A 15,132-nucleotide genomic window follows, 5' to 3' on the forward strand; every position below is an offset into this window, starting at 1 on the left:
CCATCTGAGAGCCCAGGGACTTCTCCCAAGGTAAGTTGCTTTGGTCAGCTAGTGCTTTGGTCCATTCAGCTGTAAAATGGGTTAGCCAGAGGCTGGGAGATGAAAATTCATTAATATATGTGAGAAGATGCAGGAATTACTCTAATGATGGGCCCTCCACATGTCTGGGTTGTTCCTTTAATTGACTAAAAAGCCTACCTGTGACCTCCTGGATAAATACCTGAACTCTTCCTAGATAGCACAGGGTCCACTTCCACCTTGTAAATTTACACAAATTCCAAATTACTGGTGGAACCCTATAAGAGTTCATGAGGATTTACCGTGCATTCCTGGGTCTTTCCAGCTCAAAAAGAAAACTACTAAATGTCACGACCAGGGATGTGGGAGTCTGAGTACTTTCCACCAAAGTTCTTTTTCTCTCTGAGATTTGAGTTTTATTCAAGTTCCAAGTAGAATTCCCGGCCTGATTCCAGAATCTCTCGGTGTCTGTGGGTCCACCAAAGGGGCTCCCTAGAATCATCCTGACTGGGACTGGTGGTGAACGCGGCCGGCACGTGACCAGGGACTGCAGTGTCCAGATAGCAGCGCGGTCGCCTGGCGTGCTGGGTCAGGAGCATGGCTGGGGGTACACTTTTCGAGGTAAGGATTTCTGCAGAGGTAGGAAGTTCACATTTTATTTCTGTGATTATTCCCCCCCGCCCCTGCTTATACTTTGAAGCATTCCGTGCTTCCGGACATAGTGGCTTACAAAGCTTTTGGGGACCGTGGCTCCCCGAAGGCGGCCGGTTGCCTGACCTTAGGTTTACCCGTGGTTAAGGAGAAGACAAGGTTTCAGTGTCTTGGTGACAACAGAGTCTTTGACGAACCCCAGGAACTGAAGTTGGGGAGGAGAAAGAGGCCTGCACCAGAAGCGGGCTGCCCCTGAATTTCTGCCCTGTCGGACGCCGGGGGCGCGGGCAGGCAGCCCCACAGGCCATTAGCATGCAGGAGCAGCGCGCGCCGTCCTTGAAGGGCTGCCCGGCTGACCTTGCTCCGCTTTCTCCCGAGCAGTCTCCAGGAGCGTGCGAGGACGCGTTCACGGCGGTGACTCAGTACCCTGCGCGCCGCATGCAAATGATCCTCTCCAGCAAGCCCAGCTCCGCAGCCTCGGCTTCCCCATTCTGCCCTCTTTTCAATTCTACGATTCCAACTCGGCGTTTTCCGCTCCATCCCCTCCCCCTCTTCACGGCCCGCCTGTCATTAGTCTGACTCCAGGAGTGTTTTGGTTCCCATTCCCATCCCCAGAACTGAAGGCCAACCTTTGCGCTTCCTCGCTTAGGGCCGAGGGATCAGACGTGGCCATCCTAGGTGAGCCCCAAGCTCTGGGCGACCGCGATCTGAGCCCAGCCGGAGGGGGCGGTAAACCGCGCGTTGGAGCGCACGGGCGGACTGTGCCCAGCCCGATCCCCATTGGCCATCACCTCAGCGGGAGGGGCCGCCCCCGGCTCTGGGCACCTGCCGTCGCCCCTCCGTGGGGAAATCAGCAGCTGCCGGGCACCCGCTCCCGGAGGTAAAAGACAGCGGAGGGAAGGCCTGGGGCTGCGGCCGAGCTTCTCGCGGGCGGCCCTGTCCTGTTGCCGCTGCGGCGCCGGAGACATTCAGATGCCCCCTGCTCGGGCTGCTCCAGCCGGAAACTTTGCCCTGCGAAGTCCTCCGCCCGCCGGACCACGCTGTGAGACGCCGGTTCGGCCGCGCGCCGCCGGGGTCTCAGAACCCAGAGCGTGATTGCCGGGCCTCCCCGCACCCCGCGCCCGCGGCGCCCCGCGACCAGGATGCGCTACGCAGACCCCTCAGCCAACCGGGATTTGTTGGGGAACCGAACTTTGCTCTTCATCTTCATCTGCGCCTTCGCCTTGGTGACCTTGCTGCAGCAGATCCTGTATGGCAGGAACTACATCAAGAGGTAAGAAAGTCCGGGACACGGGGTGGGATGCACGAGGCTCACGGGCGAGCCCCTAGGTGGCTGATGCTGTGGTCTCAGCATCCCCGGGGCGAGTGACCCTGGGATCTGCACCTAGTCCCAGGTGCCGTTGATTTAGGCTTGGGTCATGGCGCTGCGAAGCGCATCTCAGCGGCCAGAAGAGCGCCTGCTCAGCGCTGGTTGTGTGTGTGTGTGTGTGTGTGTGTGTGTGTGTGTGTGTTTAGGGGGAGCCGGGGAGGGCTACAACTTTATTCCGCTGTTAAAAAATGGGGTGCAGTTTGGAATTCCAAGCAGCTAAACTGGCAATAAATCCTTTAGAATGCCCGAAACGGCGACGGGGATCAGATCCGGGCGTTCCCCAAACCTACAGTTCCATGGCCATTTGATTGGAGCCCGAAGGGAAAGGACTTAAAGTCAGGTAGAATTTTTTTTTTTTTTCAACCTGGTGAGTTCTGAATTTTTTGTACGGGCCCCTGAGGCATAAAAAGCATATTTTCTCCCCCAGGAGCATCGAACTAGGTAGCGGTGTTAGTGGACTGTGGCAATGCACAGGGGTAGTGAATTCTTACAATTCCATAGCCACTGGTTCTGTGAAACTCCCAGCCTGATCCCTTCTGAAGGAGAGAATTCTCTCCCATCCTTAGGGCCAAAGGTCGGAAAAGATGGACTTTCCCCATCCTACCCCCATCCTTGGGTTTAACTCCACAAAGAGAAAGGGCAGTAGGAGGTGTTGCTCAGAAACACCCCATTCTGTGTGGGGACAGCCCCATTCCTTGTGGGAAAGATAACACCAAAATGCCAGCTCCCTCCCTCTGTGGCTCCATTGACTTAGAGGAAAGGCTGCTGCAGTTCTCTGCCTGGCTGGGGGCTGGGGGAGGTTGGGGGGAGGGTTGTCCTAGAATGCTCCTATACCAGAGCCTTTGGTGGTGGGAAGCCCCTTCCCCTTTCATCCTCCTCTGTCTCCTGTGTCTCTCTGCTCTCACCACTCTACCCCCAAACAGATAGGAAACAAAATGTCTCTCTGGCTTATAAGCATCCCATCTTCTTGAAACTTCCAAATAATGGAATGGTTTAGTTTTTTCTTTCCACCACTTTGGGGCCTACATCAGTCATTTGTGCTCCCAATTGTGGCTGTGCATGAGGATGGGAGGGCTAAGGTTGCTGCTGGTGGTCTCACTCCCAGTGGGAAAACTAGGCAGTCAGGCTGTTTCCCCTCTTTGTAACCACTCCTAGAACTGAGGAGCCTGTGGTGACTTCTCCCAAACCTTTGGTTCCAGCTAGTCACTGCTACCATCCCAGAGAGGCTTCTTCCCTGGGGGACAGCAGCTCATGTGCTCTTCTCTGTGGCCCCCATGGCTTTAAAGAACATTTTCAGAGTTTCCTGGCTTGTTGGATCTGACAGGGCCTGCCTCCTATTTTGGTTCCTGTTATTCCCTGAGATGACACCATGCACCAACAGCTGGGTCCCTGAATCAGCTGCCTGGGACCCTGCAGGCCCTTTGCCTGCTGCTCTCTTGGTACTTTCTCTTCAGTAGGGCAGCTCTGGGTTCCTGCCCCCTACTGGTACCTCAGTGGAATTGCTGGGGCTGCTGTGATTCCTTCTGCCTGGTCAATAGGGCCAAGTATCAGTGCCAGGGCAAATGCCAACTGAATTACCTGCTTGCTATGGCAGGCCCTGCCTGATCTTAGGTGGATGGGCCGGCTGCCCAGAGCCCAGAAGATACTCCAGTTGCTTCCCATCCGCTCTCCCTCAGAGACCCTGACCCCCTACATTGCATAATGCCACCTTGCAGGCCTCACTCCTGACACTCAGTTTAATCCGGCCAAGCAAGCACAATGTCTATGTGCCCTGATCCTTGGAAGGGAGTCCTGGGGACAGTAGAGAAGGAGATAGATGATGCTGTGCTGGTGCTCACGGGCTTTGAAGTCTATTTGGGGAAACATAGTAGCACAAATGAGATAGGAAGTAAATGAGAAGAGAGAGCCTAGTGGACTGGAATACTTGAAAGACTGCCTGGAGGAGGCGCAACATGAGTGGGTCTTGAAGGAAGGGTTAGATAAGGGGAGGCGGGGGGGGGGCAAGCATATCTAGAACTAAAGAGAGCAGGAGTAGAGGTGTAGAGATGCAGGTGTGGTGTATCCCCTCATCTCTCCCACACCTGACCCGACCTGCACCCCTCTACTGGCTCTATCCCTGGTTAGTCTGTCAGTGAGCTGCCAGGACCACTAGTTAGACTGTGGCTGCCACATGAGTTGCATCCATAGCACTTGCTTACCTATCTAGTTTTCTGTATGCACCATCATTGTAATGAGCTGGCTTATGTGAACATGAGTGTGTCTCCTGTTGGAAACATCCCATCAGTGTTCCCCAAACAGAGGCCAGCACTGAGACCACCTGGAGGCCATTGAGATGCAAATTCCTGGGTTTCTGGAGCAGATAACCTGGGGTATGATGTTGTGAATGCCTCTTTAGCAGGTTCCCAGAGAGACCTGTAGCAAGCTTCTCCTGCTCCATACCAGGGATTCTAGATTGTGGGCAATTCTTAATGGGCAGAGGCATTTTTTTTAGATTGTCACATGTGAGAGAGGAGAGTGCCATTGGCATCCTGTGGGAAGAAGCCAGAGGCACTACAAACATCCTCCAATGCATGGTCTGCCCCCCAAACAAAGAATTATCCAGATTCAAATGTGAGTAGTGCTGAGGTTGAGAAACCCTGCTTTCCACCAGAAGCTCCATAAAGTAGGGATTCAGTGTCTTCTTCCCAGCTTTGAGCTCCACACGTGTGTGTAGCAAGTAAGCCCTCAATAAATATGGATGATGGATAAATGATTGAGATGGGCGAGGAGTGTGTGTGTGCACGTGTGGACAGAAGAGACATATTGAAGAGATGGATCCAGTGGTGTACGGGGGAATGTAGGGAAGAAGCAAGCAGCTCGTACCAGTGGTCAGTGGCTTTAGTGAAGTGCTTTGAAGACCAAGAAGGAGAGCTTGACTTGGTTCATTAGGCCATAGGGAGCCATGTATGGTCCTTGAACAAGGTGGTGTCATAATAAAAGCCACAAAGATGGAAGCTTATCTGGGCTTTTTACAGGAAGGGGTAGAGAGGGAAGGAGGCTGGAAAGTATTATTAAAACACCATGTCAAGAAAGAAGTCAATTCGATACAAGGATTGAGTCCACGTTAGCATATGGGGTTTCCTGAAGGCTGCCATTCTTCACTTCTCCACTGAACTGGTGTCATACCACCTCACAAAGACCTCAGGGGCACAGAGATGGCAGGGTTGGTGCCAGACAGATTGCTACAGAAGGAAGTGGGGGGATGTAAGTCAATGTGCATTTATTTCCTTGGACCTTTGGCCTCTCCTGGGCTTCAGAGAGACTCACTGTGAGCAGTTGTGACCTGGGGGATCCATCTTGGTCTGAAAGTGAGAAAGAAGGGGGTTGTGGTTGGTATCTTGGAGGAAAAGGCATGGAACAAAGACGTGAATGCTCTTGATGCTCTTGGCTTCCTTGTCCTTGCTTGATTGAAGAAATACTTAATGAGGACTTACTTATACTGAGCACCAGCCCAGGTGCTTAGGATACAGTGGACACTGAGACAGACAGGGTCCTTGGTCCCTGGTTTGGGAGGTGGGGTTTGGTAAGCTATTGAGAAGACAGAAAGGTTTGAAAGTGGAATGTGAAGCAACCTGGAGGAGTGAACCAGAGGAAGAGGAGGGAGCCGAAGTGAATCAGTGTGCTTCATGGTTCACAGAAGCCTTTGAAGGAGGTCTTGAAGAGAAATGGTCCACAGGCTTAGGTGGAGATGGGAGGAAGTGGACGAACCCAGTTTAAGCAGGAATTGAAGAGAACTAGGAAAACCTGAGTGTTCTGCATAACAAAGTTAGGACTGTGTTGGTGGGGCAGGTAAAGCAGGCAGGGCCAGGTTACGAAGGACCAGTAGGACTGTGGGAAAAGAGGCACATCTGGAGGAAAGAGAATTGCAAGTCTGGGTCTGAATCTGCTCAAACACCAGAAGCCTGGCCACGTGGAGCTCTTTAGAAATGAGCTCAGAGCTGCAGGTAGGAAAGACCCAGCTAGCAATGTAAACTGTGGAGTTGCCAACCATCAAAATCAATGTTTTCTGAACTTTCATGATTGTGATGCACAGTAGTAGGAAATACTTGGCCTTATTTACAAGAAGTGTGCTCTATTATTTTTTATTCTACTTCATTAAAAAACTTCTACTTTATTTAAAGAGTGCAATGGAATATTATTCAGTCTTTAAAAAAAAAGGAAATTTGGACACAGGTTTCAAGATGGATGAACCTCGAGGAATTGTGCTTAGTGAAATAAATCAGGATAAACATGGTGCCATTTCACTTATGGGAAGTAGCTAGAATTGTCAGATTCATGGAGATGGAAAGCAGAAGGGTGGTATCTCCGTACCACCCTTGGTGGTTGCACCAATTTTCAGTCCCACCAGCAATGTATGAGTGTGCTTTCCCCCCCATATTCTCAACAACGTTTATTGTTACTTGTAATTCACTGAATTTCTTTAACAACATGGAATAGATTCTAGTACCATGCTCATTTTGTAGATGGGAAAACTAAGGCACAGGAAGGTTAAGTAATTTGTTTAAGGTTACATAGTTATGACCAGAGGTATTTTCATTATCTTTAATTCCAAGTATTTTTCAATTTGTGTCTTGATTTATTTTTTTAACCTATAAATTTAGAAATATTTATAGGTCAAAAATTTCCAGGTACTTTGTGTTTTTTATTTCTTTTGTGATTTTATTAACTCAAAGCTATTACAATAAGATAATGATGCTGATTTGCCGTTTTCAACATTTGTGTCTTTTATTTTGTCTCTTGCTACCAATACATAGTTACATTGTTTTTCTTTTTTTGGTACTAGGGATTGAACTCAGGGGCATTCAACCACTGAGCCTCATCCCCAGCCCTATTTTGTTTTGAGTTGCTGAGTTGCTTAGAGCCTCACTTTTGCTGAGGATGGCTTTGAACTTTCCATCCTCCTGTCTTACCCTCCTGAGCCACTAGGATTTCAGGCATGCATCACCGTGCCCAGCCATAGTTACAATTTTTTTTTTTTTTTTTTTAAAGAGAGAGTGAGAGAGGAGAGAGAGAAAGAGAGTGAGAGAGAGAGAATTTTTAATATTTGTTTTTTTAGTTCTCGGTGGACACAACATCTTTGTTGGTATGTGGTGCTGAGGATCGAACCCGGGCCGCACGCATGCCAGGCGAGCACGCTACCGCTTGAGCCACATCCCCAGCCCCATAGTTACAATTTTTATATTGAGTGTGACAATCTTTGTGTTTTTTTTTTAACCTCAAAATTTATATATTTAGTTTTTTTTAATGATTATTGTTGACTAAGGATTTATTTCTCATATTTTTATGTTTTGTTTTGTTTTTATATATCTTGCTTTTTCTCTCTTTTTGCCTTTGGATTGCTTGCATTTTCCTGACTTTAGGAGGAGGTTTTTATTGCAGTCCTCCACGTTGGGTAGGCCCTGTGGCCCTTGCAGTGGAAGCACAAATCTCTAGCAATGGCTGATGTCACTAGGGCAGCGTCTGACTTTAACACTCTACTACTTCTTTCCTTGCCAGATTATCCATCCATTTAAGAAGACATTTTAAAGATGTTTTTAATTGTTGTTTTAGTGTTTTGTAGTGGGAGGATGTCGCACATTTAGTTCCCTAGAAAGTAGATTCTGAGCCAGAGTTTAGAATGCAAAATGCTTATTAAAAGAAGTGCTCTTGAGATCAATACCTGAGAAAGGGGTAGGAAAGACTGCAATTGGGAGAGCTTGAATGGTAATATAGTTCCAGAGAAATCCTCAGCCAGCCCCAGAGGCAGCCCTGGAGAAGGGTTGGTCCTTCAGTCATGCCCGGAGTTGGGGCGATCAGTCACTGGGTAAGGGGCAAGGGGGTTCTTCTCTTCTGAGGCAGCTCCAAGAGGGGGCTCAGCTCATGGCATCCCTGGCAGGCAAGGAAGAAGTCCTTCACCCCATGCAGTGGGTGTGGGGCACATCACAGCACCTGCTACAGAGGGCTCTTTATTCTGCCATTTTGTCTGAAATGGAAACCCTTGAATATCTGTGTTCCCCACCCCACCCCAAATAAAAATCTCACCCCCTTGGTCGGCCTGGGTCTGAAGCCCACCCTGAAGTGGAGCATTTCCTCACACAAGGGTCTTTTCCACCCACGACGTCTGTCCTTACTCTGTGCTCTTACCCATGCCGTGTCTGTCCCTGCTGTTCCTTCCTGGCTGCCTTTCAGTCCAGATCCTTCCCCTTTCCGTTCCCAGCCCACAGTGTTCTTGCCCTCCTCTGAATTCCTAGCACCCGTACTGGCTGCACTTGGCACGCCCTGCTTAGTACTGTCCTTTTGCTATGTGATGGCTCAGGGGACAGCAGATGGGCTGGGCCTGTTTTCTCCTACTCCAAGGACAGAGGACAATCCTATGCTCTGTCTGCCCCGCCAGCCCTCCTCCTCCTGCACCCTGAGGGTGCAGACCTGGCCTGTCTGCATGTGGCTGGTGCAGACCTGAGACTTGAGGGTTTGAAACTGGGTCAAGAGAAAGGACAGCCTGACTTTGGGCCACCTTCATGTGTATATTCGAAGGCTCTCATCTCAGAGCCAGCTCTCCCCACACCCAGGGGACAAAGCCTGCTTTTCTGCTGTCCTGAGAAATAGGCAGAACCCCCAGAGATTGGGACCATGGGAAAGAGGGGTTAGGGGCTCTATCATCCAGAGTGTGGCTCTAATGGGGAGGGCGCCCTAGGAAGGAGAAGGGAGCGGACGACAGCCTGGGCTGTGAGCTGTGCTGCCAGCAGAACTTCATAGTCTTGCTGCACAGGGCAGGTTGCTGGGGAGCACTGCTGCAGGGCTGGAAAGAGAGTGACCTTCCTAAGGGACCCAGGAGCAAACCTTAGGGAAGCCCTGTTCGCAGTTGTCAACCCACTTGATGAGCCTGAGACTTGAAGGCCTCCGTGAATGTCACATCCTTGCCCTTGCTGGACACCCTCTAGGCCTACCCTGACCTACTCTGCCCCACCCTGCACTAGAGGAGGGGTGATAGTTTCCTGTCCTGTTCCCAGTGCCCCTCAGGTACACAGTGATCCCCTATCACTTCTGGATTTTTTTTTCTTTAGTACCAGGGAGTGAACTCAGGGGCACTTGACCACTGGGTCACATCCCCAGCCCTATTTTGTATTTTATTTAGAGATGGGGTCTCACTGAGTTGCTTAGTGCCTTGCTGTTGCTGAGGCTGGCTTTGAACTCCAGATCGTCCTGCCTCAGCCTCCAGAGCTGCTGGGATTGCAGGTATGTGCCACTGAGCCTGGCTAGTTATGTATTTTATTTTAATTTAAAAAAATATTTTTTAGTTGTCAATGGACATTTATTTTAGTTATTTATGTGCAGTGCTGGGAATCGAACGCAGTACCTCATGCATGCTAGGCAAGCGCTTTACCATTGGGCTACAACCCCAGCCCTAGTTCTTTATTTTTTGACACTTGTTCTTTTCAGGAAAATTTTACCCCTTTAGAGGATTTAGTTTCTCTTTGACTTACCTAAGTCCATTTGCTTCTCATCTAATACTTTCCCAATTTAGCTCTTAGCCCTACCCATGATTCTAGGGGCTATCTTACAGGTGGAGAATTCATCACGTAATAATATTAGGGTTCAGGGGTCAGGCTCTAACCTAAGCAGATAATTCTAAGTGAGGATTATTTCATTATTTTATTTATATATGACAGTGGAATGCATTGCAATTCTTATTACACATATAGAGCACAATTTTTCATATCTCTGGTTGTACACAAAATATATTCACACCAATTCCTGTCTTCATACATGTACTTTGGATAATAATGATCACCATGTTCCACAATCATTTCTAACCCCATGCCCCCTCCCTTCCCCTCCAACCCCTCTGCCCTATCTAGAGTTCCTCTATTCCTCCCATGCGCCCTCTCCCTATCCCACTATGACTCAGCCTCCTTATATCAGAGAAAACATTATGGATTTGGTTTTTTGGGATTGGCTAACTTCACTTAGCATTATCTTCTCTAACTCCATCCATTTACCTGCAAATATTCTCTTTTATTGCTAAGTAATATTCCATTCTGTATATATGCCACATATTTTCTTTATGCATTCATCTAGGTTGGCTCCACAGTTTAGCTATTGTGAATTGTGCTGCTATAAACATTGATGTGGCTGTGTCCCTGTAGTATGCTATTTTTAAGTCCTTTGGATATAGACCAAGGAGAGAGAAGGATTATTTCATTTAATCCTCACCATAGACCTGTTAAATAGATTCATTTAATTCCTCATTTAATATTCAAGGGGAGAGGACAAATAACTCATAAGGGCCATATAGTTTGGAAGACTCTTATAAGACATAAAAGATGTCTTATTCATCCTTGAGTTCTCAGGACTTAGCACAGTACCAGAAATTCACTGTTGAGTGAATGGATATAAACAAAGCTTTTCCCCAACAACTGACAGACACTCATCAGACACCTGCTCAGCTTCGTGGCAGGAGGGGGAGGGTGCTGCTGAAGAACTGTTAGGAGAGGTGCCTGCCTTGAGGCACTTACAGAGCACCTAGAGGGACAAACGGAAAAATCAGGTCAGATGACATGAACAAGCTCACTGTGATGTGGAGTAGACTATACGGCATGCAGTTTTCAGAGGAGACAGCGACCAGGGTGTTGACAGTAGCCAGGTGGAACCTGATGGAGGCTTTGGAGAACTGGTGGGTTTCAGGGACTGGATTTGGGGAGAATCTGGAGGACAGATGGAGGTGTTGAGGCTGGAGGAGCAGGTGAAGGAAGGTATAGAAGGTTTTAAATTCTCTTTTTATACCCCAGTGTTTGGTGTGGCCAACAGATGGCCTTTCTGGTCTCGGTTTTGTCCTATGCAGTTTGAGTGGGTAGGCAAGATGGCTGCTCTCTCCTCTAGGTATGGTGATGGGTCACAGGGGCTGTTCCTTCAGGAGAATGGCTTGGGTTGGGCTTTGCCAGCTCCCTCAGGGAGGAACCCAGAGCCTCTAGACTGGGGGCGTGGGTGGAAATAAGGCAGGTAAGCCAGGAGATGAGTGTGGAATTCCATGCATGGGAAGTGCTGGGGGTTATTGGGAGAATCACATGCACTTGTGTTCACTGCAGCCTGGGATCACACGTCCTCTGTAGTGCTCGTGCCTTCTCTGGGCAAAGGAAAGCCAAGCATCGTTTCCCTCACTCCTCCAGCAGGCCAGCTGCCATTCTTCCCCGCAGCTCAAAGCAGCAATGCTTCTCATTGTTGTTATTTCCTACAAGTAACCCCCTTGCCACTCCCAAGAAGGTTTAAAGGGACCAAGAATCTCTGCCCTCCGCCATCATCTTCTCTTTCTACATGTCGGGCTGAGTTGCTGTCCTTCTTCCTGTCCTTCCTGCCGGCAGTGCCTGCAGAGTCAACATTTCTGTACCTCTGACCTCTCCCTGGAGTCCTTCAGCTGGTGGGGCACTGTGCTGTAAGCCACCGTCAACCCCTCTTGCTTCAGGTTGATGAGCTGGACCATTCATTCAGTTCCGCAGCAAGCCCAAACTGAGCCCTCATTATGCACCAGCCTTGTCCTGTCCAGTACCAGAGCCACTTGCCTCATGTGACCACTTGCCTCATGTGGCTGCTGAGTTCTGGAAACGTGGCAAGTCTGAATTGGGATGTGCTGGCTGTAAGTATAAAATACGCACTGGATTTCAAAGATGGAACACACACATTAAAAGATGTAATAGATCTCATTTTAAAATTATTTAAGGTGGAAATGATAAAAATTTGGATATATTAAATAAAATAAAATGTATTATTAAAACTAATTTTACTTTTTTTTTGGTGCTAGGGGTTAAACTCAGGGGTGCTTAACCACCGAGCCCCATCCCCAGCCCTTTTTACTTTTTATTGTGTGAGAGAGTCTCACTAAGTTGCTTAGGGCCTCACTAAGCTGATGTGGCTGACTTTGAACTCAGATCCTCCCGCCTTAGCCTCCTGAGTCGCTGGGATTATACCACCATGCGCCACCATGCTTGGCTCTTTTTACTTTTTAAAATCCTTTGGGGAATTGTAGTTTCACATACAGCACTCAGAAATAACAGAGAGAACCTGAATACCCTAATTTCCCTCAAAGGTACAACATCACAACCAGGAAATTAGCTTTGCCACAATTCATCAACCTTCTTTGGACTTTGCTGGGTTTACGTGCACTTATTTGTATATTGTATGTATTCCTTCTATAAAATTTTATTACATATGTTTTAACTTTTTATGGGGAGGCTACCAGACAGTTTTAAATTACATATGTGGATCCTGATATAAAATTTCAATTGGATGGTGCTGTCTAGACCCTGGCTTCCAAAATGGACCAAACAGGCTGCTCTTAAGGAGCTCCTAGGGGGCAGGCGTCCAATACCCATGGAAAGTTGACAGACTGCCTCATGAATAAGTTATAAGCCATGTATGTACAATGTATCAAAATATACAGTCATGTGTATCTAAAAAGAACAAATAAAAAATGAAAATTAGTTGACAGACTTTTCTTGGGTTCTAGGTGTAAAGCGGGTGACACAGTCTCTTGTTCAGTGCTGCTGGTGTTGGGGGACTTAGAGGCTCCTCTGACCTGACCTAGGGCCACAGAGGAGCCTGCTAATTCACCTGCTTTGCTAGAAATAGTGTGGGGGCTCTAGTCCTGCCCACTCAGCTCCCTCCTCCTTGATCCCATCCTCCACCCCTGCCCTCTCCTCCTCTGCAGAGACCTGAAGGGTGCATGGGTCTTCCACCCAGCCAAGTTGGGAACCACTGAATAAGGCTGAGGATTTTAGGGGAGTCTGGGGAAAGAAGAGTAAGATTTTGGCATGGAGGATTGGAGGAACTACTTTAGGTGTATTAGTTTGCAAGGACTGCTGTAACGAGCACCACAGATTAGAAGGTTTACACAACAGGAAGTCACTAATAGTTCTGGAGGCTGGATGTCCGAGATCATGTCACCCACAGGGTTGGTTCTGTCTGAGGCTCTGATAGGGAATTAGTTCAGTGTCTCTTCCCTCCTTTTGATGGTTTGCTGGTAACCCTTTTGCTCTTTGCCTGGTAAATCTCTGCCTTCAGCCTTACATGCCCTTCTCCCTTTGCATGTGTCTGTGTCCAAATTTTCCCATTTATGAGAACCCCAGACATATTGGCTTATAGGTCCTACCTATAACCTCATCCTACTTAACTGAGCAAACCTGCAAGGACTTTATTTCCAAATAAGGTCAAATTCACAGGTACTTGGGGAGGGACTTCAACTTATCAGTTCTGGGGGAGGGGAGGGGGGACACAATTCAACCCAGCAGAGGAACTAGCTGGAAAGGCCAGCATGAGGAATGAAAAGGTTGAAGTTCAGTTGGACTGGGTTCCACAGGCTTGGAGAGAATGTGGGCACTGATCTCACACACTTATCTATGCGCCGTGTGTGCATACACACAAACACACACACACACACACACACACACCCCAGGGCATGTAACAAGAGCTTGTGGAAGCTCCGACAAAGATAGCAGTTAGAATGATGTGGGCCCTCCCCTTTGTCCACATCACTCTGCAGCCTCAGGGAGGGAGGGATCTGTACTCTGCTTGCTGTTTGGTGCCTGAATCTAAAGGAGAGTTGGGAGGCTGGTGGGGGCATCCCCTGTCCCCACTCCTCAACCTGTTGCCTCCTGTGGGCAGCCCCTCCTTGAAATAAAAGTTGAGTATATATTTAACAAAGAGTAGCTGGAAGGGTTGTGACATCATGGATTTTCCAGATGCCCACGTGCATGGGTCTGACTGGGAGGTGAGCTTGGGAGATGAGCATCGAGGGGAGTGGGCAGGAAGTGAAGGTCCAGAAGGCTGTGTCAGGGGTAGGAGCATCTTGAGGTTGGCCCAGGTTTAGCCCATCACAGTTCTGAGGCTGGATGTGGCACCTAGTCCCAGAGCTTGCCTGCAGCTTGTTCTGTTTCTCTCTGGACCTTTTCTTGGCAGAGTGGCCCCCATGTGCACCCTTTTCCCCACCATGCTTTGGCACTGTGAGTATTTACATCACCCCAGAGGGCCCTGCAGAACCACAGGGTTTTAGAATCCAGGATGCCCACCTGCTCATTAGAATCTGGGGCCCAGGGCTGGGAGCTGGGGTCTCAGGGAGGCCACCCCCTGCAGTCCACAGAGCCCTTGTCTGCTCTGGTGCCTGCTGCTCACCCTGCCAGTCTTCTCCTTCCCCTCTGATGGTGGACAGCATGGGGGACCAGCCTGGGGACACCGACCCTGAAACATCTTTCCTTTTACCCCAGATGAAATGTCTCCAGGAAAACCTGGGGAGTAAAATCACTTCCTTTCCCCTGATGTTCTTTTAGGGAGGCATTACTGTCTGGAGCTTCACAGGGAAGTCATGAGCCCATAGTCAGTGAGGAGCAGGACAGCGAGGAAGGGGAATCTGGTAGCCACACCACTAATCCCCCTGGAGAGGTGTGCAGCTGCCGGCTGGCAGCACTTCCACCTTGATCTGGGTGGAGAGGCCCTTGGACTCCTCTTCAGGACCTGGGGGAACATGGACAACAAAAGGAGGGAGACCTGACCCTCACAGACTCCAGGTAGCTGTGCTGAGTTCCCTACTTCCCAGAAGATGAAACTGGCCCACCTCTATCTGCAGCAGCAAATGAATTATGGGTCTTGAACTGCCCAGAGACAGAGGGAATACCTCTCTTGGGAATTTCTCAGTGAGAAGGTGCTGATCAGAGATTGCCCAGTTGCTATGGTGATGCCCTGTTTAATGGGGTATTCTGTGCCAGCCACAGAATTTATCAGTTCATGACCTAAGATCAAAATGCCCACCGCCTCTGGGGGACCAGTAGAGAATTATGGGTGCAAACTGATAACTATAATTGGGCTGTTCATACCTTTGACCTTGGTTCTGTTTGTTTTAGGGTAACTTTCTCACAAAAAATCCCTTTGATGTTCAAGCTGATTTAATAAATGTGCTGAGCTTGCTCGTGGACAGTCTTCCTCCACTGGAGGTTGGCGGAAGCACCAGGCCCTGTCTTTTTCTCTACTTTTGTGTCTGTTTGTCTTTTCTCAATCCCCTCACTGCCCAGTTTGGGAACCTGGAACCTGAA

General features: G+C 49.0%; 1 protein-coding gene across 3 annotated transcripts in view; it reads left to right on the forward strand.

Moving 5' to 3' along the window:
• The first annotated feature begins 667 nt into the window (after positions 1-667).
• The window catches only part of St8sia5 (ST8 alpha-N-acetyl-neuraminide alpha-2,8-sialyltransferase 5), a 65,578-nt gene continuing 51,113 nt past the window's right edge, over positions 668-15,132 (forward strand). The window contains exon 1 of one of the 3 annotated variants that reach the window (XM_026414509.2): positions 668-1,942. In XM_026414509.2, coding sequence (XP_026270294.1) covers positions 1,812-1,942 — 131 coding nt within the window. In that variant the 5' untranslated portion in view covers positions 668-1,811. The remainder of the gene's footprint in view (positions 1,943-15,132) is intronic. The other 2 variants (XM_026414508.2, XM_026414507.2) reach the window with 2 other exon arrangements.

This window comes from Urocitellus parryii, chromosome 13 (genome assembly GCF_045843805.1).
Source record: "Urocitellus parryii isolate mUroPar1 chromosome 13, mUroPar1.hap1, whole genome shotgun sequence".
Taxonomy (NCBI): domain Eukaryota; kingdom Metazoa; phylum Chordata; class Mammalia; order Rodentia; family Sciuridae; genus Urocitellus; species Urocitellus parryii.